This window comes from Leptosomus discolor, chromosome 1 (genome assembly GCF_034619465.1).
Source record: "Leptosomus discolor isolate bLepDis1 chromosome 1, bLepDis1.hap2, whole genome shotgun sequence".
NCBI lineage: Eukaryota > Metazoa > Chordata > Aves > Leptosomiformes > Leptosomidae > Leptosomus > Leptosomus discolor.
Genome location: NC_141391.1, coordinates 101,936,091 through 101,963,782, shown reverse-complemented (window position 1 = coordinate 101,963,782; position 27,692 = coordinate 101,936,091). Strand labels below are relative to the sequence as shown.

The 27,692-nt window shown below is 45.0% G+C and overlaps 1 protein-coding gene across 2 annotated transcripts in view; it reads right to left on the bottom strand.

Annotated features, from left to right (window-relative positions):
* RUNX1 (RUNX family transcription factor 1) overlaps positions 1–26,035 on the bottom strand; it is a 169,306-nt gene extending 143,271 nt beyond the window's left edge. For both annotated transcript variants that reach the window (XM_086482482.1, XM_086482490.1), the window contains exon 1: positions 25,981–26,035. In XM_086482482.1, the coding sequence (XP_086338608.1) occupies positions 25,981–26,035 (55 nt within the window). The remainder of the gene's footprint in view (positions 1–25,980) is intronic.
* Positions 26,036–27,692: the final 1,657 nt, after the last annotated feature.

The window sequence follows — 27,692 nt, the reverse complement described above, 5'->3', positions numbered from 1 at the left end:
CTGCAAAAAATTATTCCAGCCCTATTGTATCCGCAATTGTGGCTAAAATCTGAAGCAGTCAAAGGCACACTTGTTTCAAGCTGGGGTTTGACAAGAAGAATAAGAGATTTTTCTCATAAAACTGTCCTTCCATAGCACTGCCACTGATATTGGGTGGGTCAGCTCCTCTGCGGTCAGGCAGCAGCGCAGAGTCCTTGAGCCCAGACTCCCTCCCAGCCTTGGGTTCAGAAAGGACATAGAGCAAGCTTGGCACCTAAGCCCCATTAAAAGTAAGTGGAAGATGGACTCCTAATTACCTTCGGAAGCTCTGGAAACATGAAGTTGTGCCCCTAAGTAGACCAAATATTGTGTATCACTTCAGAACTGCACCATAACCTCCTACCACAGTCAGCGGTAGCCTGTTTCCTATGGAAAGATGAATTGTACACAGTGAATAAATACTACCTGACACTTAAAATCTCATGTTAACACCAATGATCAAGGTGCATAAAATCAAAGTCTAGGCATTCTTAACTTGCTTATAAACTAGCTCTTCTTCAGCACTTACGCATACGGTTTCCACCCCACACCCCAGCTTTTAAATAAACTCTGTTGAAAGCCACAGAAGTGATCTGGACCTTTTTTCCTCTGAAAGCCCAAAGATCTTAGTGAGCAGCTGGCTTGTAACGTGAGTCCTGCCCCCACGCTGTCTTTTGTGTGTGCCCTTGCAGCTAAAGAGTGGGTTATTGGATGTCCTTTGGCAGGTGCTACTGGATTAAGGGGGCCATGCACAAATTCTGAATTGGGGCTTTTTTGCACTACTTAAGTAAACATCATCAACTATGTAAAGCTCCTTATATTCTAACAGAGATTTGGGATTTTGTAGCAGAAAGGTCTTTTTTTGTGTGTGTATGCATTTCTTTAAAAATGATATAATAGTTTTGTTTTCTTGTATGCAATTGAGAAATGCTCTCATTCTGAACACCTTTCGTGACACAATACTGTCAGTTCACTCCTGAAGACTGAGCAAAAACATCCCCAAACTTGATCCAGCACAACAGTGGCTTTCGACAGAAGTCATCCCAACCCACGCTCAAAGGGTGCTACAGCGAGGGAGAGGATGCTCAGTTTTATTTCTGCTGCCCTATGCCTCGGGAAATGGACTCAGAGCTGTAGCTAATCTCTTTGTCTAATATAGCATGCCAGTTTTCTGTACTGACTAGGAAGCCATGGCATCAGAGTGGCAAAATAATAGGAACCGGTCTCCTGCCAGTGTAAATATGCAAAGCCCATAGCTGGGGTTTTAGACTTTAAAGCTTACTGAGAGTCATATATTCACAGAAAAGACCAAACTTGCCGTGTAGCAGCAGAGCTGCAGTAGGAGGAAACTTGTGGCAGACCCTTTTCCTTGCTGTTAGGGAGCACACAAACCTGCTTTGCACTTCAAAGAAGCAAAAGCCTGGAGGGGGATTTTTGTGTTGGAGATACCGAGGGGAAAGGTGTGCCCTGACTCCCTGCATGTCCCAGGGCATCCTTCTTCAGCGGCTTCTCCTCTCCTTTCCTCCCCACCTTTCTATTGCTATTTCCCCACTTCTGCTGATATCCTCTTTCCCCTAAACCCAGGCTCCTTCTCCTTCCCACCCCACATGGTTCCTCTCACCCCTACAAAACCCTTTGATTCTCTTTGCGCTTTTCCTTTCCCATGATAGTCTCTGCAGCATCTGCCTGAAGTTTTGCCCAAGCCCTCTTGTCCAGACACTGCTTGCTTTTTTATAGCTCTGGTTTCATAACTTGCTTTTTTCTGCTCTAAATGCAGAATCTGAAGAGCTGAATTTGAAGACTTGACCTGAAGAGGCAGGGACAAATTCATAAGGAGAGGAGTCATGTCAGTACTGCTGATCCTCCAGAAATTTCTACAGTGTGAGCTTCACAGCTATTTGTTGTTCTCATGGCAAGCATATTGTTTGCATTAGGGAAGGAATTATTTCATACTGATAAGAAAAGATAGCTAATTCAGCATAGTGGGAAAATTGTTTCATAGAGGTCAGAGATATTTTTTGTTGTCCGTTTTCAACTAGGAACAATAGCATTTGGTTTTACAGCTATCTGTCTTCACATCTATGCCTTTTTTCAATCTACAAAAATGACCCTCCTCTGTTTCAGCTGCCCTGTTTTGCTTTGGTGTGAAGGCAAGGCACATGAAAAGGAGAGCTCACAACAGCATCTCCCACACAAAGTGAATGCACCTGTCCTCAAGGCAAATGAGGCTGCTCCCTGGCAGCTTCCTCTTATACAATAGGAGAAACTTTAATCTACTCGATCAATGCCATCATAACAACATATAAACACCTCCCTGTCCCCTGCTCCTAACCCTCCAGACAGCAGCAGGGATTGCTCCAAAATCCCCTTGGTGGAGCCGCCCTCAGTGCCCGCGTTAGTTGCTGGCAGCCTACCACAAAGCCCAAAGCGCACAAGCAGGCTGTGCAACACCATGTGTTTCCTGATTTACTCAGCAGCAAGCTTACCGGAGGCTGATTCACAGTAATTCATAGAATTCAGGTGCTTGCATTTCAGGGACATTTTTAAATATATGCTCTAGCTCTGCATAAAAAGCTCCTGACTAGCCAGAGACATTCACCAAGCACATAATAAGCAGCCTTTGCCCTGTGGTTACTAGGAAGTTGTGCATCCAGGCCACCAGCACAAACCATGTAACAACGCATCTGGAGTAAGCAACCCGGCCTTGTAAACCAGATAAGAACAGCATGAGCAGCAGTACCATCCTGTTGCACTGAGAGCTGACAAGGATGTGAGCCAGGTTTGATCCCTCAGTCGATGCCTCAGTCTACCATGGGTTTTCCATGCCTACTGGGCAGCTCAGCTCAAGGCTTATCTAGCAACCGCCTCCTCTCAAGCAAGATATCCTTCCTGGCTCCTCTCTCACCCACAGCCTGCTCTTAAAATGACAAGGAACCGGTACCTGAATTGCCCTCTCCCCTTTAAAGGTGTCAGGTATTAGCTGGGCTCTCTAAGGATGGATGTATGCTTGCTGCTTCTGCTTCACCTGATCAGTGCACAGAGGGTTTGGACTTCCAGGTTTGCCAACACTGGCACAGCCTTCATGGCTTCCCAAGCAATGCAATGAACTTCAATAATCTTAAGAAAAGAGGGGGGGCTACTCATCCGAGCCCTGGTCTTTACTGAAAGAGCTGAATTAGAATTGTTGACTGTAACAGTTGCCAAATATCCTTCATACTAAAACGCTGCCCTTTAGGGGTGGATTTGCATCTAGAAAACCAGGGATACCTACAAATAGTCTAGGAAGGATTTATCTTCATTTAAAGGAAGGGTCTGAAACTGCTGCAAAAGCTTTGTGACAAATTCTATAGAAGAGGTGATACCTGTCGGGTTTTAATGAAATCCCTGTGGAATGGATCTGTCAGGCCAGTCATTAATACAAGCTGTCTTCTGTATGGTTTTCTGTTAAGAAAACAAAATATTCTGAGACAGCAACAGGTTATAGAGGTGTTCAATAGTGAAATTTATCCTCTAGCTAGTCCTGTAAGGGAAACAGACCTGGTTTTGACAGTAGCTCAATATAACAAATAATAGCTTTTGTAGTCATCTGAGTGGAGAAACCTTATCAGGAGAAAGCCATTTGTATTGCAAATTACATGATAGGGAATAGACAATGAACTACCATACAGTCTGTTTTAAAACCTACTGGTAGAAGTTCATGGTTCACACCTAAGCAACTCTTCCATTGAGCATCAGAAATGTAAAACACAAACTGTAAGTTTTTCCCCTAAAGCTTAAACTGGAAGCTGTGATCTGAGCTGGGCAACTTGAAATCCTGAAGCTGAACCTACCCCTTGGAGTATGAAAGCTTTTGCTGAATCAGGAGAGCCAGAGCTTTGCAGAGACTTCTGAGCAGGAAGAGCCCCCTCAGGAGACTGCAGATACGTGGTTAAATCCAGGATTCCTTTTAGGATTATATTTTTATATGAAAAAAACCTGCAGCCTGAACTGCACTCCTTGGCCAAAACAAAGGATATTCATCTCATGCCTGCAGCAGGCTTTGGTATAAATTCAACATTTTAAGATTTGTCGTGCTTCTTTCCAAACCCAGCTGTTACTGCATTGATGTAAACAAATGCTTTCTAGAAGGAAGACTTAAAAAATAAATAAGCGCTCCATCAGGGAAGGCCCATCCAGCAAGTGCAGACGAAGCTTTTTCCAATGTACCGTCAGCGGCCTAGTCCACCTTCCTGCACCATGCTCCTCTCCCCGAGCATGGCCACTAATTTTGGGAGGTGAGGGGTGGCACCACTGCACTTCTCTGCTTTTCTGTCAAATGCAAAAAAGATGTGTTGGGAATAAGGCAAAATAAATGTGAAATGCTGCTGGAGAAAAATGAGGTCAGCTAGCTCTATCTGTTGCCCAGCAGAGTACCCCATTTACCTCCAGCCTGCCTATCATCAGCAACCAAGGAACGATTGTGGTGGAATTAGTGGTGTACGTGGCTTTTGCCTTCCCACAAGAGAAAACCTAATATTTTTTGCAGCTTCACTTTCTATGAAACTCATCGGGGCAAACGGCATTGCATTCACGCTTCTGGTAACTACAACACGAAACCAAAGCTAATCACGGCACCATAAAGTCAAAGCCGCTGACTATGGTTGTCTTCTAAGGAGCAGTTTCTTCCATTGATAGAAAAGAAAGGCTAAACAAAAGCAAATTGAACTGATGCTGGCAACAGATAAAGATACCATCAGGCTCCTTCGGAGCCCTGTGCAGAGAGGTACCAAGTGCTGACTCGTAGCAGCCAGGAAGGACCGCTCTGCACTGCATCCTCTGGGGAAGACCCAGTGATTGCTCAAGGCACCCACTCGCTTGGGAGGACCATGATTCACACACACACCTAGCACTTTCATCACTGAAGGCACAGCCCAGGATTACCCTGGTGCTGGTGAGGGAACGGGAGAGAAACACTCTCACCACCTGTTAGCTCTGCGGTGCCCGGCACACCGTGCTCTTCCTCTGATCCCCACGCAGACACGGCAGCAAGCAGCGCAGCCGCATGCCTGTGGTGCTCCCTTGTCAGAGTAAAGACAAGCTCACAGCCCGCCCCAGCCTGCTTATTGCCTGCTTTTTAGGATCAAAGGGCCCAATGCGCCACTGTTCAGCCTGTGGTGCCCCATGCTATTACCCAACCACTTAGAAGATTTTTTGAACAAATGCCTCTACCCTTCCCCTTTGCTTCCCTTACTTTCTGGCACACCTGTGATACTGTCCCACTATCCCACTCCAATTCCTCCTTTGCTGTGGTACCTACAAAAACCTGGCACAAGCCCATGTCAGACCACTGGCTAACCTGCCAGCCTGTCTCGCTGCCTGCACGCCCATTTGTTGCCTCTGACTTTTTCTTTTTTTAAGCTGAGAAACAATCTGAGGCAGGGATGCTTTCTTTCATCTGCTCTTATGCAGCACCCAGCTCAGTGAAGAGAACTAGTCTCAGTTCAGAATAGAGTGATTATTACCTACTTGGATTTCAGGAGGGTAGCTGAGAATTGAAAGGAGGGTGTTAAGGGCAGAGGTGTGTAAAACAGACTATTTTGGGCTTCATTTTGGCTGGATGATGATGGTTATTCCCAGAAGGCAGGCCCCTGTGAGAGCTCTGTGTCCTGTCTCAGCTCATTTCAGACCCTTCCCTCCCACCTCCTGTCCCTGCTCTTCCTCACCATCATGCGCACTCCCTCCTGGCACTGGAGCAGGTGCTCTGAACACCTCGCTCCATCCCTGTCTGCCTAGCAGATCCACACATAGGAGGAACTGCCCAAAACAGAGGGATCACAACACTTCAGAAGATGCTCTGAGCCAGCCCCTGGGACAGAGGCATCTCTCCCAGAGCAGGTCCTGTTCAGGCCTTTATACAGAGGGCTGCTGACAGGCCAGTCTTCAAGGTCCAAGTGGTGATGTAAAAAATTGTCACATAGGCTTATGTAGGTGTCATTGTGGGGCTACAGAAGGAGCTGCTTTCTTCCCCTGACTCCTTGCTGCAGCCATGTGCTACAACCCCCCCCCCACACCCCTGCCATGCCTCCGCACGTTCCCCCCCCACATGGCATGGTTGCAGCACTCTCACACCTGTCTGTGAGGGATAGTGTGGGGGAAGTGAGCAGGGCCTTGGCTGCAGCCGCCTTCCTGCTGGGCCCAGGGGAGGGGCTGCGGGGCTGCTCTGCTCGCCGCAGTCCCTCGGCACAGAGCAAGCAGGTGATGTGAGAAGCGTGTAGCTAGCAAGCTCGAGGAACAGGTTTATGAAGACAGCTTGGAGAGCTTGTCCTTGGATGAGTAATGAGTAGATGGCATGGTCAGCACATCCTGCAAACACTTAGAGGGTGTAAAACACAGAAAAGGTATTATTTAGGGTGTAAAGTAAATAAAACACAATGTGCGTACACATAGTGTATGGACATACCTATACACACACGTGTATATATACCTCTGTATTGTATACTGCAAACACACATTCATAACTATAATAGTCTCCAGTAACTAGACGACTTAGATGAAAAGAAGAGAAACTTGCTGAATGCTAAGGAAAAATCTCTAACCATAAATTCTCTCAGTGAATGACCTAAGGGAAGGGATGGAAAGAATCCTTATTACTACAGCATTTGAAACCCATCAGAGCAAGTACCCTGCAACCCTTAAACTCTGTCTTGTAAAAGCTTTGTCTGGATAACTTGGAAGTTTCTCCACTTTTTATCTTTGAGGAGGCAAAAAAAAAACCTCCAGCAAAAGCAAGCCATGCACCAAAATGCTATCTTCTCATGCCAGCAAAATAAAAAGCTACCACAACAGTGTCTTTATTAAGTGAGGGTGGCAATGCCATAGCCCTGGTCACTGCCTGTCCGGAGTGCCTGGGATGGGGGCCCAGTGCATTTGCAGCAGCCAATGGGACCCCGCTCTCTGGAGGATCCTCTGTCACCTTGGAGTGCATGGGGTGGGAAGGGGGATGAGAGCAGTGAGCTGCCAGCTTGTTTTTTACCTCCTGACTCTATATGCAAAGACAAGGAAAACAAGCTCTGGAAAACTGCCACAATGTCTAGAATGGCTTTTTTATAGCAACTTTTGCTAATTGGCTCCAACAGCTGAAGATGCAGCTCACTATTTGCCCTGTTTTTTGGGTGAGCTCTGTGGCAAGGGAAGGAAACTCTGAAAAAGGAAAGAAGCTTTCATACTCTCAAACAATCCTTTCTAAAGAGAAATCAGGAAAGCACACTTTCTTTGTATTTTGACATGTAAAAAATGACCTGAAGAAATAAACAAATAAACCGAAGTCAGTAAGTTTGATCCAGCAGCAGTCTCTCATAAATCTCAATTCCGTTTTCTCATCACAACTTGCTACACTGACAGATGCCGCAGCAAGCTGCGAGACGTAGTGACTGAGGGAGTGGGATGTGCAAGTTACTCTGAAGCCTGTTGGTGGTGGTTTGTCTAGATTCCTTTGAAGATCCCAGTCTAAATGCTTGCTAACATGTGAATATCAACAGTTTTCTGATGTCTGAGCTCTGTAGAAAGATTTCTTGGGGGTTTCCCACTTACAAGGCAAAGAAAAATCACAAGCATTCCCATGGTCCAGGCAGGGAAGAAGGTAGGGGGTATGCAGTCCCAGAAAACATGTTACCAGATGGAGGGAAAGGGGAAGTGACCAAAGGGCAGCGCTGGCCATGGTGCCTCTACGGCGGGATAAGAGAGAGGATGATGGGGCAGGAGGTGGCTGCAGAGGAGGACACATTGTGATGCCCCCACTGAGAGCAGGTGTCCTAGCAAGGAGCTAGGGCCAGGAAAGTTCTTGCACTAGGAAGGAGCAGAGGGGACAGGAGCATGCATGTGCCCGGGGAGGGAGCCCACACAGCACAGAGCCCTGTGAGGGCCCGAGGGATCACAGTATTCGAGCAGAAATGAAACAGGCTGCAACACAGATAGAAATAAAAAAAAACCAAACATTTGAGCACTTTTGTTGAAGCTAGGAGAGAAGTAAAAGCATGGGTGGAGAGTAATTTGTGGAGACAGAGGTGACTTCATCAGCCTTGCCTTACAGAGGGCTCTCTAACTTCCCCCACGCACTTGTGCGACTGAAGTTAGCTCTTGCCAAAACCATTTTTATCTTCTTGTTTAATTTCATGCTTCTCACAAACCAAGTTTCAACAGTACTGGTCCAGTAAGCCCATACCCTTTGCATATCTTCGATTTGGTTTCTTGGCTGTAAATTTTCAGGGTGCTTTCCTGTACATTTGTCCAGCTCCTAGCAAAGCAGTGGAGTGCGTCAGTAAAAAGAAAGAGGGCAAAGTCACAGGGAAAGCTATGAAACTCAAAAGCTAGTGGTTTTGGTGGCATTTGAAATTAAAATGTGGTCCACATTTTTATGATGATGATTATTATTACTCTTTTATAAGAACAAAGTGAATCAACACTTTATTGAAGCAATTTTCCAATGTATTTTTTCCTGAAAACTGAATTCCTTACTAGAAGCCCATCATTTAGCAAATGAAAGAAGATTATCGGGATTATGTAACTGATGCGAAATAAGAATACTGGTCAAACTGTTTTAAACAAGCACATCCTGAGACATCTTTCTGGAGAAAAAGTGCTCTGATAATATTGATGAATGTTACGCAAAGCTCAAGAAAAATAATATTCCTGTTTGAAGAAAAAAAAAACGTTTTCTGCTAGCCCCGTCATTCTGATCAGAGAGAAAGAATGGAAAGCCATTTATGTTAACACATGGCTGAACCTTAGGGTGAGATGTTCAAAACTGAGTAAACCTAGGTCATGGGAAGCCCACTGAATGGCCTGACTTCGTGCAGATGGGGACACACGTGTTCAACACCTTTGTAGCCTGTGCATCTGTCAGCTTGAGCTTTCTAAGCCTTACATGTGTGCTTAGCTTTGAAGAGGTAAGTAGCACCATTTACACAGTTGTGCACAAAGTCAAGGCTCATGCTGCAAACAGAAACCACACACGCATGCATGCACACACTTCACCACCGCGGAAGGTTTCCCATCACACCCAAGGGAGCCAGCAATAGCCACGGCAATATAGTCACACACAGTCGCAGAACGAGGGACTAGGTCTGCATTGCACTGAGATTTAAAAATTTGAGATTTTAAATTTGCCTAACTGCAGGCCTCCTCCAAAAGTGCTCTGAATGTGGGGTTAAATGAAGCCTCATAAAGTACTCTCATATCTCAGGCTGAGGAGCACTGGCAGGGAGGCAGGCGTGGGTGCAAGTTTACGAAACCTCAAGCCACGACAGGTACACACATTTAAGAGCACATTTGCAGCCGCCTTCTTGAACGCTGGGCCCTATCCTCCCCACTCAGCCCTGCGGATGCCAGCAGTCCCCCCGTGGATGGAGCAGGTGCCTGGCCGCCCCTTGCACGCCATTTATAGCAGGGGAGGGCCCATTTGAGAAACCAGCAAGTAACCGAAAAAATGTGGCAGAACTCAACAGCAAGAAATGGCAGCAGGAAAAAGCGCGAAACAGGAAAGCGCCAGCGAGGCTCACGCCGTCCCCCCACCGGCACTCGGTGGCGACGGAACTGCTGCAAAAGCGACGCAGGGCTGTTATCAGCCCCGCGCAGGAGCTGCGGTTTGCTCGCTCTTGCAACCCTTCTTCAACTGTCACTTGTTTTTCAACAAACAGGATGCCTCCGCTAAGGCTGACAGCTTCCCCGTAACTTCAGGGAGAGGGGTGGTGTGGGTCCTTCTCGCTGCCCTGGGACCACTTGGCTCACTCCCACAGGGAGGGCAGCCTCAGGTGCACTGCCGAAAGGACAGACCTATCTCCTTCCTGCAGCCCTCTGCTGATGAGCAAAACAAGAAGTGTGTGGTACAGGCTTGGCCGCGTTGAAGAGGAAAGGCTGAGCTTCCATCTTGCTTGCTTTTCTTTATTCCACCTAAAACCAGTTATTAAGGAAGTGCCTGTGCTACGTTTAGGCACCAAGGGCATCCAAGCTGCTCACCTCCTCTCCAGTCTGTGCAGCAGCCACTGATGTCACATGGCAGGATGGCTGCAAGGATGTGGGTAGCACGATTTCTTTGCTACGCAATCCCCCTGCACAGGCTGGAGTAAAGGCTCAAGGCAGGACTGGTTGAATGGAGATGCTACCAGAGGAGGCAAAGAAGTGGCTGCCCTCACAGCCAGCAGCACCAGAGCCTGTGGCAGAGCCAGGGCTCCTGACACCATTGCCTCTTTTTGCCCCAGTGTTAGCAAAATCCCTGCACCAAACTTTGCTGCTCAGGCGCCTCAAGAAGCACATTCAGTTTTTCAAGGTCGCTTGGGCTATCCTTCTGTCTCTGCAAACAAGCGAGGTATCAGCCTGGGTTTCTACTCAGAAGTTAGATATGAGAAAAGCAAAACACACTCTGCTTCTGGTCTGTTAACTGCCTGGTCAAAGGTTAGCCTCTGTCAGCAGAGGTGGAGCCTGTGCCAATGCCAGCACAGACTTTGCAGTAGAGCTGCAGCAGGGCTCTCTAACCTGCAGGCTTTTCTGGCACTGCCTGGTGCTGTAGCAGATCAACACTAGAGAAAGCTGAAAAAAATATAGCTCTAGAATGAAGTTTTCAGAAAAATGAAGCTTTTCTTTTGAAATATTTTCTGCAAAAGAAAGATGAAACATTTCTAAATGAATGCATAGTTTCTTCTCACAGCTCCCTGTCCTGTAACAGCAACCTCCGGCTTTGCTGGACCCTGGGAGGTTTTTAGGGAGTCTCTCCTAGTGGTGATGTTTCCAATTGGTAGGACTGAACTGTACCCTAAAACCGCTCTCTCTCTGGCACAGGGAGGCGCAAAGCATCACCTACTGCTAAGATGGTGCTAAGCCAGGCTGGAGAAAACCCTAGTGCACCACTCCTCCTGGATCTGAGATTCTTAATGAGCTGAATGAGTCTCATACCACAAATTGTTTGTCAGCTAGTCTTATTTCTTTTCCTGTTCCCGTATTGTCCACAAACAGCTCATAATATTTTCAAGTTCACCTGTTGCTAGAAAGTAATTGGAAAACATTTTTTCCTGGAATTTCTTTATGGTTCACTATTTGATCTGGATTGCCCAGTTGCAGCTAGAGATGTACAATGTCTGGGCCCTGAAATAATGAGTGCAATGCTAAGGTGAATTTCTGACAAAAACATTGACTTGATCAGATTTGAAATTCAAAGTAAACAAGAGATCATTTTGTAGATAGGCAGGCTCAGAACTGTAAGTCAAAAAAATTGAGGTTCTGTTTCTACTTCTCTCTCTCCCCCAGACTTCTGGTATGACCACTCTTCCCTGGTTCTTCATCTCTGAAGATAAGGAACATGCTCTTCCCAGAGTAGTTTAAGCCGCCTGTGAATGTATTTGACTATCTTTGTGTATCACTTTGGCCCACTGCATGCCAAACTGAACTGCAAAGCTCCTTTATCAGACTGCTTTTCTGTGGAGGCAGTGCTTATGTTGTCGCTTCCATTCTCTCTGTACTTCCCTTAGCTTTTCTGGTTTGTGGGACACCTTTAACTAAATTTGATAGAGCAGAAGCAGTCTTAAGCTCCTACAGCTTTCACGAAACATGGCAGTAGCAGAGAGGTTTTGTCAGTGCTCCCAGCTGAGGGTCACCCAAGAGAGATTTTAGAGATTCCTCAAGAAGAGAAAAAACGATCAGATTGAAGCCTTATCGGATGTTAGAGAATGCAGCCACAAGACCCCTGGTCTGTAGGAAATCAGCCTTCAGTAGTTCTGCCTAAGACAGCATGTCTTGTCTTTCTAAATGCATCCAACTAGACTTGCCTTGAATTCAGAACATGGGCTGCTTCCATCTGAAATTTTACCATGTCCAACATTTCCATGGAGAAGAGTTTTAGTGGTTTTGCACGCTTTCAGCCAAACAACTGAAATTAGCTTTTTGAAATTTCCCAGTGAAGCAAGGCTTACCCAGAGAAGAACACGACAAATTCTCATGAGAAGTTTCCCACAGCCCCAGTAGCATGAGAGATTTTTACCACATTACTCTGGTTGTGGGGAAGGCCCACATTAACAACACGATGAGAGCATTTGGATTTAATAGAGTTAATATACACAGCATAATTACCCATAGTGTTTGAGGTAGATCTCAATCCATCCCTACCCTAAGTGCTTCCCCAACATTTCCTTAACAACACGACAAGAACATTTATGATGTCACTGATCTCATTATTAGCATCTGCTGTGAATGAAGACAGGTCTTGGTATGCTTCAGTTCCAATTATCTCCAAATAATAACACTAAAAAAGTCTCATGTTAGTATCTCAAAGTTTGATGGGGCTCAGACACAGTAACACAGAGGTCCAACTCTAAGTCTCACAAAGAAACTACCTACTGGTGCTGCAAAGGGCTTCTGGTTTAGTGGAGGACATACCCAGTGCTATGCTGACAGCCCCTGCAGAATGCAAGCCATCAGGATTTGTATTAATTATTTATTGTAAGGCACACTGAAAGATAATGCTACACTAGCATTCAAAAAGGAAAATGAAAAATCCTACGGGTATAATCTTTAGTACTTGAACCAACCCTTTAGCTTAATATCCTCATCACTTTTTATCTACAACATCATAACTTGCATCAGAACTCTGACACAAGCTGCCTACCAAGTTTCACATCTGTTAGTGTATGCTAAACATGAAAATGTAAGAGGCTAAGAAACTAGTCTAGAAATACATCTCTTTTTCCTACCTCTGTTCTTCCTCCCACATCCAGCACACACCACCTTTGAGCTTTGCATTGATGTCATTGCATTACCAAAATTAAACCAACAGGCTAAGTCTCGTGAAGAAGCCTTCTAGGAGAGGCTGGAAAAAGGAAAGCAAGAACCCACAAAAACACACACCTGTTCATCCCACGGCAGCCTATGCACAGCATTCTAAACTTGAGATTTTGAAAAAAAAAAAATCAGAAACCTTCGTCATAATCATTGAATGGTTTGGGTTGGAAGGGACCTCAAAGATCATCTAGTTCCAACCCCCCTGCCATGGCAGGGGTAGCTGCCACTAGATCAGGTTGCTCAAGGCTCCACCCAACCTGGTCTTGAACACTTCCAGGGATGGAGCATCAATAACTTCCTTAGGCAACCTGTTCTCACCACTTACATAGAAAGGACCAAATAAATACACAACTTGTTGTTCCAGGCCATCTGCAAACTTATAAATTAAAGAGCAGGATTGCATACCAGCACCACAAGAAGCCAGTCCTTCCATCACTTTCTGACTTTCTGTATCAATTGGAAAGGGATGAGGCTGCAGACATCATGATCAAAGGGGCCTGGTACCAGGTGCCGGGCACAGAAGCATGGCTTCTTTTGGCCACCTGTACCCATCTAATCCTAACCAAAGTGGGAAGATACCAGTAAAGAAAAGGTCGATAATTTAATAAGCTGGTAGGATGACGTTATGAGCAATGGGGGACTTAGTTCAAACACTAAGCTTCTAAAAAAACCTGAACAAATGCCAGTGGATTATTCTCGGAGCACAACCTGTGGGAGTTGCCTATATTGCATTACTCTGGCTCTGGCTGGCTGGCTGGCTGGAAAGGCAGTTCCAAGCACCTGTATCTTAAATGTCAGCAGCTGAGGCTGGTGTCTCCATCACCCACTGATCTCCCAAAATTGTGTCAGCTACAACTGGTTGGGAGTATGCTCTATTCAAGCTGGAAAATGCAGTACCCAGTGGGAATAGTACTATGTCCCAGAGGTTTGCTGAGGAAAAGTACCTTTGCTAATATAAGGGCTAAACCAGGCATGCTGCTTCTGCCACACAATGAAACACTTCTTCCCCTTCTTGAGCTCTTCCTGACTTTCTCTCCCTTCTGTGCTGGGTTCTGGAAAGAAATGTTTGGTGTGGATCTTCTTCATGCATATTCCTTAGCAGCCAAATATATGATTCACATTTTTTTTCCCCTTCACTATGTGATAACTGAAGGCATTTTGGTCTCCAGAAATGAAAACTAGCAGCAAAATTAGGAATGTAAGTCATACACCAGAAATGTTTGTGTTAATTTGTTCGTGGCAAATGTTGCAAACAGCAGCATTTTATAAAAACCTCAATGACAAGGTAGTTTGTTTTCTCACCAAGGAAAAATAAGTGAGGGAAACTTTGCTGCAGCTAATTATCTCCTAAAATAGGACAGCTAATGTTTTTATATAGGTTATTTTTCTGATTCTGATTTCAGTCTTGCTTTGAACTGCAGTTTCAAATAAGGGATGCCTTAATGTTGCTTGTATTTCCTGCAGAAAAACAAAAAAGTAAATTCCAACAAGACCTTGCAAGAAAAGGGATGAAATGTTAACAAGTGAGGGACTTTAGACAGAAAGGAATTTAGGGAACAGTGAAAAGATTTTCTTTGAAAACAAGTTGAAATCTGACAACAAATTTCTGTTAAATCATGTTTTGGATTTTTTTTTTTTACAAAGATGGGTATGTGAACAAGGTGTATTAGCCTGAACCTTCACAGGAAGCAGGAATGCTTGATTACTGTCTTAAGTCATGTACATGGGAGAAAACCTACAGAGCTGGCACCTTGTGTTGCCTTGGTTAGCTGTGCCTGCTGCTCAGTCAGCAGCTCTGCAACTCACGCAGGGAAATCTCTCCTGTAGGGACTGTGGGGTATACCAGGATTTGTTTGTGAACAAGCTGAAGTCTGAACAGTATTTGCTGAAGAAATTAGCAAAGAATAAATGAGAACATGTCTGACAGGCAGAGAATAATTCATAAGCTGAAGATGAAAACCGTGTTGAAAAACTGTTTACCAAGAAAAGACTCTTTCCCCTCCCTCTACTTAGTTTAGCTGGCCTAGGGTTGTGAAGCCAAACCCAGCTGCTGTGAAGGAGCTCCTATTTACCTGTAGGTAAGGGGGAGTGAAACATTAGATTTTGTTCTTACTTCTGAACAGAGCAGAGGACGAGTGGAGATGCCCGATGGAGAAACCGTCTCCCAGCCATAAGGCAGAACCCTCAGACCCTGGGCAGGGAGCAGGGACAGCCCTGGCTCCCTGATGCCCTTTGCAGGACTTCACAAAAGTAGCTGGCAGACCAAGAGCACTCTCTTTGTCCAGCCACTGCCCTGAGCTTGTACGACACCATCTAATCCCATCGGACACAGCGGGGGTCTGTTGTATTTCCTAATCCCTCTGGCTAGAGTGGGCTTTTCTGAAGGCTGAAAGGGGAGAAGAGACAGCCTGAAAAACCTCCAGCCGCTTCTGTTTAAATAGTGCTTTTGATCTCCAACTGGTGTGGTTTAGTCAAAGGAATAACATACCGAAACTAGAGGACGCGGGCCTCAGGAGTTGCTCTGTGCCCGTCTCCAAGCAAGCTGGGGACGGGCCCAAAGCATGGAGCTGTTAGAGGGAGGGAAGGAGCTTGGAGAGCCTGTAAAAAGGCGCTGGCTCATCAGTGGGTGGTTGGAAATGCAATCTCTAACTTGTACAGTGCCATTTTTTATTCAGCAGTTCTTGCGAGCATGGCAAAATGGGGCAGAAAGGGCCGGGAAGCTGCTTTGAACCAAAAGGCAGGTTGTGGCACAGAAGTGGAACCAGCATCACCCCTCTGTATTTCATGTGTGTGAGCGTGGAAGGACAGCCATGTGAAAAGGGATTGCTGACCTGGGCCATCAGCAGCACAACTTCAGGTTGTTAATACCTTTATCTGGAGGAGAACAGTCATCACAGGTCTCATCCAATGCCCAAGGATGTCAGCCAAGTCTTTCCACTGGTTTTGTCGGCTCTTGGATCGGATACTATGTACACAAAATACTGGGCTGCTTTAATTACCCCAGTAAAATGTGAACCTAAATCATCTTTCCTCGCATAGACATCTGTCTAATGCCATAACTTCACCCCCACAGGGGAATCATAAATCTCTCTTCGTGTTGGTACATGTCTACTTACAGGAGAGCACTCTCCCAAATGGGAATGGACTTATATAGGTAAAAAAGTGTTCATACTGGCGAAGATTAGTCCTATGTAGTAAAGGAAAGAAGCTGTTCAGGGCTAATGTAGCTTTTCTGCTTCATAGTATAAAATAGATGCACCTAAAAATATCGGTACAAAATAATATCACTCAAAAATAGTACTCCAAGTTGTTTGGACTCTGTGTGAAACTGTAAAAAAATTACTATTTACACTACAATCCCTATTAGAAGAAAAAATCCCCACAACAATAAAAGTCTGATTGTTACACTAAAATTTAAGTGGTTCATTACTTTTGAACTCAAGGAGTTTATCCTATCACTTTTTCTTTTTACCTAGGCAAGCCATTCACATTGTTTAGTTTCCACAATAGCACAACATACTGTACTTGAAACACCCTGTTTTATTTAGAAAAGAAAATAATTTTCTCCAATGCAGTACAGACAGAATAAGTTCCTGTTCACGTATGAGACCTGAATCTTGGTTTCACTATGCAAGTTATATTATGCTTATTGTAAAAAATGTGCGGGTGTTTAGCACCATAGATTATAACTTTTTACAGGCTTGCTGCAGAAAGTGAAGAGAGAATCGGTGCAGAGACTAAGGTGTCTTTTTTCCTTTTAGAAGTGCCCATGTCTCTAGGCTGCGTTATTAGAGGTCCTTAGGAAACACATGGGGGGTAAACCACATGGCGGCTCTCTGTGTTGTCCTTTCTCTAGTGAGAGGGCAACCTACCCCATTTTCCTAGCTGGAGTCATAAGCAGAACGCTTTTCACACGCTATCTGCCCCCCAAGCTTGGGTACAGGTGAAATGGTGGTAACGGAGCAGGAATCAGGCTGGTGTAGAAGTGCGCTCAGTGATCTGGTGGATGTAGGTCTGCTTAGAACCTCACATGAAGTAACCTCCACAGCTCCCTTCTTCTGAGTCCACAGAGATGTGATGGACAAAATGGTACTGAATTTCTTTGCAAAGCATTTGGACAATGTATATAGGAGCAATTAAGCCACCCTGTACTGCAGTAACTGATTCGCTGACTCCTGTTCACATGGGGTTAACGAAGTCTTAACTTGAATGTATCTTCCAGATATGAATTCTGTTACACCCAACCTACGCAAAACCCAAAGCTCATTTACATATAGGTCCTGAAAAACAGAAGCATTTATACGGAAGTCTGATATTATCTAGCAACTGTATTGTAAAATAAATTACACTTCCTATGAACTGGGCATAGCATGTAGTCTCGTATCAGTAGACTGCTCTGGGTGATGTGCAACATGGACAGATGGTCAGCAGCCAGGGAAGCCTTGCTGTGTGGAGACTGACTGCACAGGTGAGGCCTCCTCCTCACAGCCTCTTACTTGGAAAGTGCTTTCAGGGTTGCTTTCCAAAGCTGTGGTCGCACTCATAGAAGTCCTGTCCCTCTCTGTCCTTCTATATAAGACCAGGAGATGATACATGCTAAAGAGTGTTTCTTTCAGAGTCTCTCCTCACTGCTTATCGAGGAAATACACCTCACTTGTCCACTGGGTGAGGTGTCTATCCTTGATGTATAAGCTAAGAACAAATTGACCACTACCATCCAGAGAAAAAATCCCAGTCAACTCAAAGCTCCTTTTACAACCATGCATAATATGCCATAAATAATTGATCCACACCAATATTTCCTGGGTAAGAGACAAAAACTTTCATTCTCAAGCCATAGTTCTGCTACTTGGCATTACATGAATTACATCAGCACCTTAATACTACGTTTCTTTCAGCCCCTGTGTCAACACTGGCATTCAGACTTCACCTCCTGTCTTATTCACAACTTCATTTTAATGTTTTTCTTGCAGGTTTCTTTGCTCTTAAAGGACAGACCTAGCATCCCTGCAGCTGATGGCCATTTTGTCTCTGTCTGGGTGGAGCCAGGATATTCTCCTAAGAATTGGCTCTGGGGCATGCTTTCTGCTCCTGGTCATGTCTACAGTGTGTCTGCAGGCATGTGGGTGTGAAGAAACTAGTTTAAATCTAGCCAGCCCATATAATAACAGTAGTGAAAACCCAGAGGTACGTCTTCCACCCCCGCTCACCACCACAGTGTGTACCAATGTCTTCCAGGGATTGGCTGGCGGTGACTTACACCCATGTAATATTGCATCTGTCTGTGTTATCCTTGCTAGGCAGATGAAAGCCTTCATCTTGCTGTGCCAGCTTGTCTTCCACTACCCTTTGATACTGTAGCAAGTATAAATAGGGACCTGAGCGCTAACAGGCAAGGAGACTGGTCTGCCCACTGCAGAGGCTGTGACACCCCACTCTCAGCCCCCTCGCTCAGCATGTTCACAGAGCTTGCCTTGCCAAAGCAGGCAACCGCAGGGTGCTTTGGCAATGCTTACAGAGCTCAGCATCCTTCAGTGCTTCTTCAACGCTTCTGTAAATGCCCCAATACCTCCGAGGCACACATCTGGCCAGCATGGTGCAGGTGTGTGCCATAAAACCGGCTAGAAAATGGACTTACGAGAGGTGCAGGTGGTGCCAGGGCTGAGAAGATGCAAGACATTTGTCACAAAGGACAGATGCTTGGACCTATGCTGTGCTGTTTCACCCCAAACGTGCAACATTATTTTGCAAATGGTCATCTTTCTCTTTTAAAGACCGCAAAAAGGCACTTCTAGGGCTGGGTCAATGCCTTCTGAGGTTCCTGATTTTACAAGGATCGCAGGGCTTACCCTAAGTACAGTCGTGTGAAATGTTTATAGCAAATCACATAAAACTTGACAGCTTTCAAGTTTCCTCTCACCACATTCACGGAAGAGGCATTTGTAAGAGAGGCAAGCCTTTCAACTTACAGTCAAAACCCTACCTAAGGGCAGCTTCTGAGCACATCTCAAAATCACAGCTTCAGCGTGAAACCAGACAACAGAAAACACACCGCAAGACAAAATACTCAGAAGGCAAAAGAAAAAGCCCCAAGCCCCTGACTCGGACTGCTTTTGGGTTCGCTGGAATCAGAAACTCAAAACAAAAAGCACAGGCTGAAAAAAAAAAAAACAGATAGATCAAAGCTGGAGAAAATATTCTCACAGATCTTCATGAAGTGAAACTACCCAATTTCACAGAGTTTCACTTGCAAGCAGAAGTGGTGAGCCCTGTGGACAGTATTAAGGATGAATTGGAAATTCTACCAGGTAGCAGCTACCGTCACTCTCTACTTCCCTTCTTTTGCAGTCAGTTCTTCTATGCCCTTATTTTTCCCTATTTCAATTATCTGCATACATCTTTATAGAGAATTTGATGTTTTGGACTAAAATGTATCTTGGTTGTAAGCCCAGGCCTTGTTTTGCTGGGACCTAAGCAGAAGAGGCATTTCTTTCCAAAACTGATTATATTGGGAATCTGTATGTATAATTTCTAGTCTCCTTTCCACTGGTGGCAAGAATGACATGTCTTGCATTAAGTATCACTGTGGATATGCTGGTACATGGACTTCGACAACTGCAGATGGTCAAGTAGACCTTTGTAGGTGCTCTACTGCTCCAGACACCACCACTGTTATCACCCCGTATATTACACTTCAGAGAGGAGATATCCCTACTACTCATCTAGCATTTGGGAAGCTGACTCAATTCTACACCAATATTGTCCGTCCTCTTAGGATGACATAATCAGGTAGTGGGATGTTTTCTTGTCCTTCTCTCAGACTAGTGATTCACCTAGCCAGTGGCCTGTTTCTCTCCATGGTCAGTACTAGATGTCATGGAGGAAGCCACAAGTCATCTTGCAGGTGACAGACCTATTTACATGGGAAGTTTTCTTTGAAAGGGATAGGTTTGTGCTCTAATATAGGACTGTGAGGGATGAAGGGAGAACTTCCAAAGCTGCTTTTTTCTTTATCTGGCTGGTACATGTTAAGAAACTGTTATGTATATACAGACCTAGCTGTTTTAAGGATCTTGATAAACTTTTGGTTTCAATAGTGGTTTATGGCAAGGAGTTCTAGGCTGTAATCACCCACTGTTTAAAAAAATTTCCACCATACCTTGACCCATTGACTAAGCACAGAGAAAGGAACAGGAGTGGGTGGGTGAGCTGACTGTCAGAATTGTTTCAGCAAAAAAACAAACCAACAAACAGAAAACAGCAGTAAATAAATAAAAAGTAAAAAAAAATCTGAGCAAACACATCCTTGCATGGTGCAATTTGCAGGAACACAGAAAATCCATAAGGCTCATGCCCCTGAAGTGAAGGGGTTGCGTGGCCTGTCCTGAGCTCCCCCACTGCACACTGGAGTGCCTTGTGTCTGTGCACAGCCTGATGCTCATGGCAGCCACCCCACCCGAAAGGCCACAAACCCCAATTTAAACTCATACCCTGCGTCCGGAAGGTCTGTGCTGGCATGGGAAAGACAGAGACGGCAGGTGAGATTTGGATTCAAAAAGCAGGTGGTCCCTCTCCAGACAGTTTCAATTTGTCCTCTTACTTACCCAGAGTCAGAGCATCTTCTTACTTGCCCTCCTGCCAGGGCTGCTGGACCTGTGTTGCCACCCTCGCCCAGCAGCCCATCAGGCACCCACGCGTTTTGGCACAAGCAGCCCAAGCCTCTGACAGAGGTCGTTAGAGCTGCATGGTGGCAGCTCTCCTCCTTCTCCTGTACCAGGGCCAGCCAGGTACTCTGTGGCAGCCTCTTACATGCAAACCCTTGACCTGTGTGTGCAGGAGGAAGACAGGTTTCCCTGTCTTGTCACAGGGGTGAGCAACCTCAAATTATCACTTAGGGAGGCACTGCAGCCAGCAGTTTCTGCAGAGCACCAGCCCACCCTGACTGTTGCCAGTGGCATTGCCCTTTAGCTCCAGAGCCCACTCTACTTTTCACTCTTGCTCTCTACAACAGCAGGAGAAGACTTCAATCTAACACCCCTGCCTGGCCCTCTGGGCACTGCTTTGTAGGTGCAGCAAAGACCCAGTGTGTCCCCTCTGCATGTGGCAGGGTGTCAAAGCAACTATGGCAAACCTCATAGTTTTACAGAAAAATGCCTTCGCCATATCCTTAGGATTGCTTCTTCTTAGCTTTTAAAAGCAAGTATGTCTGTTTCTAAATCCAAGAACAGCAATTCTTTGCCAGTTTTGATTTATGTATAGATTCTCCCCTCTCATCACAAGATGATGCAGATACTCATTCTGTGTTCCGAAGTAAAATTTATAAATTACTTTCATAAACTTGCCAATATCACTGGCCTTCACGTACATTTAAAGATAAGCAGACTGCTCTTTTGAGGTCTTGCCTTAGCAGTCAAACTAAACCATGATTATCTTCTCATCATGAAAAAAATACAGTTTATTTTCTATTCATATTGCATACACCAGCAGTGTGGGGAAGACACTTTTATTTCCCACCAGAGAGCTACCTCAGAGCTGGAGTTTGGTTCTTGCAGTAAAACACTCTCAAAGGCAAAACTGCCATCCAACAATCTCTTATTAATGGCCACATGAGAAAGGCAAGCCAATCTGGGGGATCTGCAAGCCAGCCATAACCCTAAGTCCTGGCTAAGGCTGTCATCACAACATATCACTACATTGAGTGTGACTGGTTAAACACTCTGTCTAATATTTTGGCCTAGGATAAAATCCCTTGATCTTACCAAAGCAGTGTATTCATCTCTGTCAGATACTTTACCCCTTGCTTCACAGGAATTCCTGTGTTCAGGTCTCAACAATGTTTCTCAAGGTTTTTAAATGAAAAAAAGGCTGAAACAGAGAGAAGGCTGTGTAAATCAGACATTGTGCAAGTTTTTTTCTTCTAGTAAGCCAAGGTTTTTATGAGCTTTAGTCCAATTTCCTATTCACAAGATGCAGTTAGTATTTTATAATGCTGATAATACAAATTAACTCTTTGTTGCAGTTCAGGCAGTCTGCAAAATTGCTGGAAAACTTTCGCTTTCCCCTATGCAGTGGCAACATAGTTTATGCTATTGTGAAAAAATAGGCTTCTTCTACTGGGCAAGTGAAGGAAAATACATGGCAGTGTTAGGTACCGTGCATTTCCCAGAGAAACATGTCTTTGGCAGAGTTACTTCTAGTACATGACCACTTCTGCTGATGTCACCACTTCTAGAGCGCTGAAGTCATTATCAGCTTGCTACCCTAACTCCTCATGCAGGACCCTCTGCAGACAAACATTTACTTATAGGGAAGTCTCATACGCTGAGAGTGTGAGACTGCATACCTAAACTTTGACAACAGGGAGCCTCCAATCACTTCACCCCTCTGCTCATGTACAGCACCAGGGACTTTAAGAGTCTGCTAACATAAATTTCATCACAAGGCAAGTCAAGTCAAAGCCACTAACTTTCAGTGAGAAGCAGTATGCTTGGGTATAGGTGTCCATGGGTCCAGGCAGGGAAGCCCTTCAGTGCAGGAAGAGCCTCTTGCCATAGTTTTATTTAGCATTTGAAAAGGAAGAAACCCCCAAGGGGCTGGGCACTACTTGACACGTTATAAGTAAAAAGTATACACAGTGTATTTTTCCATGTCATCAAAGCGCTCTGCTGCAGTTAATTTCCATTTGATAAGAAACCAACAAAATGTGGCAGCACAAGTGTTCATTGCCTTGATTAATTAATAAAAAATGCAACAAAGGCAAAACTAGGAGTTACCTTCTTTGCGTATTGAATTAATTAAACCTTGCAGCAAAAGGAAAATTGAGGAAAAAGTGCCCTCCTGGAAAATATTATGTTTCATGCTATTTAGAGCTTTATAAAAACCCTGCAAAAAGATTAGTTATTCTGTCTTCCTTTGTAGGCAAAATTATTACGAAACCTTACAGAACAGTCTAACGTCCTTAAGAAGTTAAAAGAAGTTATGGGGTGTGACGATATCATGTAATTATCTAGGCACCCTTTAAAACTATATGTGAACTCTTTAATACAAGACTCTACAACAGGTCTCATTTTGATCCCCCTGCCCGAAAGGTATCATTGTGTTGATCTGGCCAATACACAAGCACCAGTGTCAAACCCTCAATGTTACCAGCAAATCTGTCCTTATACTATGAATCTTGCTAGAATAAAAGTTTAAACTACAGCCTTGCTGATGCAGTCCTAGATTTGGGAAGCAGATGGAACAATGTTTTTTTCTGCGAGTTGCACTGCAGCAAGACACAGAAATGCTTCTACCCTGTACTCATAACACCAAGCCCAGACCGTAAACTGAAAGAGGCCATTAGGAAAATGAGGTCTTTATTAAAAGCGGAGCTGGTAAATGTTTGAATGTGTTCAGCATGCAGAGCACACCACTGGAAGTTTCAGTATAATCCTCATTTCTTTACCTAGTGGCAGAAGCGAGGACCTGGTGTGGTGTGATAGAAAAAGGGCCATATCCTTTGTGGTGTACCACATTCAATTAATATGTCAGGCCTTTTATGTCTGTCACTGCTCACAGGGGCTGGAACAATGGTTCTGCTTCCCCACTCCCCTCTTTTTTCCCAATTTTCACATAGTATCAGGCTAAGAAAGAGTTATGGATTTCCTTCTCGGAGAACTGCATGGACTGATAAAGTGAAATCCACGGCAGAAAACAACTTGTTATTTTTCCCTTTACCTCACGATTTCAGTTAAAAGAGAGAGTGCAATAAATTTTGGCGGGAAAAAAAGAAAAGAGACAGTTTTGGACATGACCAGTCTATGTAAACACTATTGAGAAATATGGGTGAGAACAACCAACCCTAGGGATGATTATTTTTCTTGCTCCAGGGCCCAAGGGTTACTTTTGCTGTGCGCAGGATTTTGAAACGGTGCAAAGTTCTTTTGAGTAAAGAAAGGAAGAAAAAGGGAACTGCTGGAAAACTGTCACAGGCTTCCGTGTTCAAACACAATATTCTTTTACAACAACGAAACATTTACTTTATAACTCAGTCAGAGCGCTGTTGCCCAAGCTTTTCTAGCACTGTACAGCAGGAGTTTGATATTGCTTGTGCTGGGTACGTACCAGGATCTGTACCTGGCTTGCCAAAACTGAATGAATATCTTAAGGTATCTAGCGCAACTTCTAGCCTAGCAAGACTTCTAGCCTAGTCCACAAAGAAACACAAAATACTGGTACTACAGTAACGTTAACGACAATAATGAGAACAGTAATAAGGAGAATGATAAAACCCATTCTGGAGTGTTGAGCTAAATCACTTGCTGGATTAAGCAGCTTTAGTGACACTCTTTTTCTGGTCAAATCGGTCCTTGGTCTTAAACCAGCTCCTGTCAGGCTCTCTGGGCTCCTGCCTGCAATATGGCTTCTGCTGTCCCCATCCTATCCCATGGGCTGGCTGTGCTCTGGCACTCACTGCGAGCACTGCCCCATGAGGTTCACTGTTATTTTATCAGAAGCACAAAATTTCCTCAATAAGTGTTCCTGTGCTACAGATTAAACAGTAAAGAGTCGGGTGAGCTAAAAAAACAACAACAACAACAAAAAACAGAAAAAAAAAAAAGGCTGCTGAAATGCAGGAAGGTGCTTCTTGTTATTCTAGCAGTATTGCTTCCTTTGCTTGCTAGGGCTGTTGAGGAAACGTCAGCTGTGAGTGCCGCGGAGCAGTTAGCCACTTCTGGCTCACCCTTCAGCATCTCCCCTGCCCAGGCTAGAAGGTGCTGCGAGCCCAAGTGACTCACACAGCTCACTGCGATTCAGCTTTTCTCCGGTGCCAGGAAAGACAGATGTAGAAAAACTCCTGACACGGAGCCAGGGGGGAGGGGAGGGAAAAAAGAACTAGAGTAAGGCAGAAGAGCAGGCTAGTGTTTCGGCAGGCTGCCCTCCGCCCGCGTCCCACTCGGGGAGCGCTGATCCACAGGAGCAGCAGGGTGCCGGCGGAGCTGCTGCTTGCTGTGACACAGCAGCTGGGACGAGCCTTCGGCGTTCCCCAGCCCGCTTATTAATATGAATAACTCCTGACTCACACCGACACCATCAGTGAGGCCGGGAAACTGTAGTCTGTAACTATAAAGAGTTATGAAGTGCTGCTCTCCGGCAGCACCCCAGCCAAGCTCGACAAGCGGTCTGCGATGAGCTTGGTGTGCCCTGTCATCTGCACGGGCGCAGCCCTGCTGCAAAAAGGGCTCAAGCGGTCAGAGGGCTTGCGTGGAAAGGGTAAAAGTTCAGCTGTAGCATGAGCTATTTAGGAAGGTAGTTACGAGGAAGCGGACAAGTTTCTCGTGCCAGTCCCTGGCTTACTCGTATGAATAACCTATGACTAAAGCATTAGGTCCATGGGGGGCTGTGAGAACATTAGAAGGAGCCTCTGAGTACACTTGGTCACTGGTGAAAAAGCGCAGATTGCCGAGTGAAGCCCTTCAATCCCTCCCTCAGCCTTTACAGGACTGCTTCATTTCTCTAAGGGTGGATGCAGCCGATAATTTGCAGCCATCCGAGACTTGCGTGGCATCAACAGAAACTGAGTTTATCCACACCGCTTCTTTTCCTGAGCCACGTGAGTTGCAGCTAACTTTAAGCAGGTTTCTAAGCTTTTTCTGACTTCTCCCCGTGAACGTGCCTTTACCCAGGCTGGTGGTCTGGCATAAGTGAGACAGCATCACGCTCTGCTGGCGGTAAACACCAGCTTGCTGCTCACTCCCTGTGTTATAACCTGTAATATGTGTCGTATGCTGTTGGCTGTCATTTTTCATGGCAGTGGCTCAAAAAGTCACAATTCTGCCAAAAAGAATCAAAAGGGGCTTGTGCTACTGCTATTGTATCTGCAGTAATCCATGGGAGTTATTCTAGCACACTTTGATTTATGAAGAGAAAATTCACAAGAATGCAATGGCTGTTTGAACAGCTTAAACGAGTCCTTGTTATAATCTCTTTAACAGACTGATAAGTAATGAGATGGTATTCCCGCAAGCTCAGATATTAGCTTCGATGAGAGCACCTCAAAGAAAACTGAAGGGGGAAAAAGCGTGTACTACAAGAAGGTCCCCATATACTCCCCAGACATGCCTTTTCTTAAGTATGGGAAAGTAAAAAGTATATTTAGAAAGTCTGAATGGCACTTACCTCTCAAGAAGTGCTGGTAAGAAGGAAGTGACTCAAATATGCTGTTTGAAGCCATTGTTTCCTCTTTAAAACTCACTCTGTCTTTACAGTGAAGGAATATATGATTTCTTCTACCTTGGGGAGTGAAAAATGAAGAATGGTCATTGCTACCACCCTCCTCCCAGCCATCATGCTCTGTTTTATCTTGGTGCCTCAGGAGCAGCACAAAGCGGATTATAAGGTTCTTTTGCTAAAAGAACTCCGAAATTGTTTCTTAAAAAGAAAAAAAAAATAGCGGATCGGTTGTGGTTGATGATGCTTACCACTCTATGAAACTCTGTGGTTTGCAGTCAAAACGATTCGCCCTGCCTGCTGACCAATATCCCGGACCCGCTCTTGTGTGACTGCCTCTGTACCCAACTTGTGGTTCTGTGGTTGTTTATGAGGCCCAAAGAAGTGTTTCACACAACCAAAATTACAAATTTAACTGTTCCCCTTTCCAGAACCTGCCTCCATTGGTCCCTTTGCATCATGTGACCTGAGTGATGTCGACTTTTTTTTTTTTTTAACTTTCTGAAGTCATGCCCTACCCACTCCACCTGCCCTCCCCGGGGCTGCGCGAGGCAGGGATGGAGTCTGCTGAGGGAGGGAAAAAAAGAATGACTCACCGTCCCTGATGCTACAAATGGTCGTGCTGAGTTAGTTCAACTCCGCTTGTTTTGTTGTTTGTGGTTTTTGGAACTACTGATTATTTTGATAGAGATTTCATTGCTGCTTATTCAATAGTAATTCAAACCTGGCTATTAGTCTGCTGCTAAGGCAGGATGTGTAAATCATTCTGTACAACATCAGCAATCAGCTGTAGGAAAGACCACTGGCTGGGGAAAGTAAAAAAAAAAAAAAAAAAAAAAAAAGAAGAAACTGTCAGAGGAGACAAAAAAAGCCCGAACATTATTTTGAACCTGTATGGCGGCACCCTCTAAGGAGTGTTTGAAGGTTACTAGTCTCTGAGCCCACAGGAAAGGTTTGTTAGTTACTTCCACAGGATCAAATTCAGTAGCCCTTCTTTAGCACTATTCCTCTTCCCATCAGAAGGATCCCTACCCAAGAGAAAACCAGAGTCCTCAAGATTTAGCTCAGCATCTCTTGAGGTGATAACAAATCTGTCCTGCCTGAAATTCTTCCCTTTCCTTCTCCCTCCCAAAAAGAAGAAAATAAAGCAAAAAAATAAATAAAGATCCTAAACCCGATAATCAATTGGTAGTTCTGACTCTGGCTGTGACAATGCAAAAAGAGCGGAGAAAAGTCACTTACTACAGCACAGAGAAGTGGCTGCTGTGCCACCTTTTGTCTCCTTTTCCTCTCTTCTGAACAGTGGGCAGCAGCCCTTTCCCACCTTGCTGCAAACCACAGCGCGCCTCACACCTGTACAGCCTGGGGTTCAGCTTATTGGAACCAATGAGACCTTTGCCAAGAAACCCATGGCAATAAAAGGCTGCACCAACAGCAGGGCTGAAGCAGAAGGAGACTTTCCCCACAGCCTCTGAGTGACTACCACAGTGAAAGACGTGCCTTGAAAGAAAAGCAAGAAACCTTTGCAATATTATCAAAAATGCTGGTAGGTGGAGCACACATACGTAAAACCACACAGTTCCTCCCTCAAGGAGCTCCCAGTCAAACCCCCTGGCACACAGACTCCATTTGCGTAGACTGGTGCCGGACTTCTCTGGGGC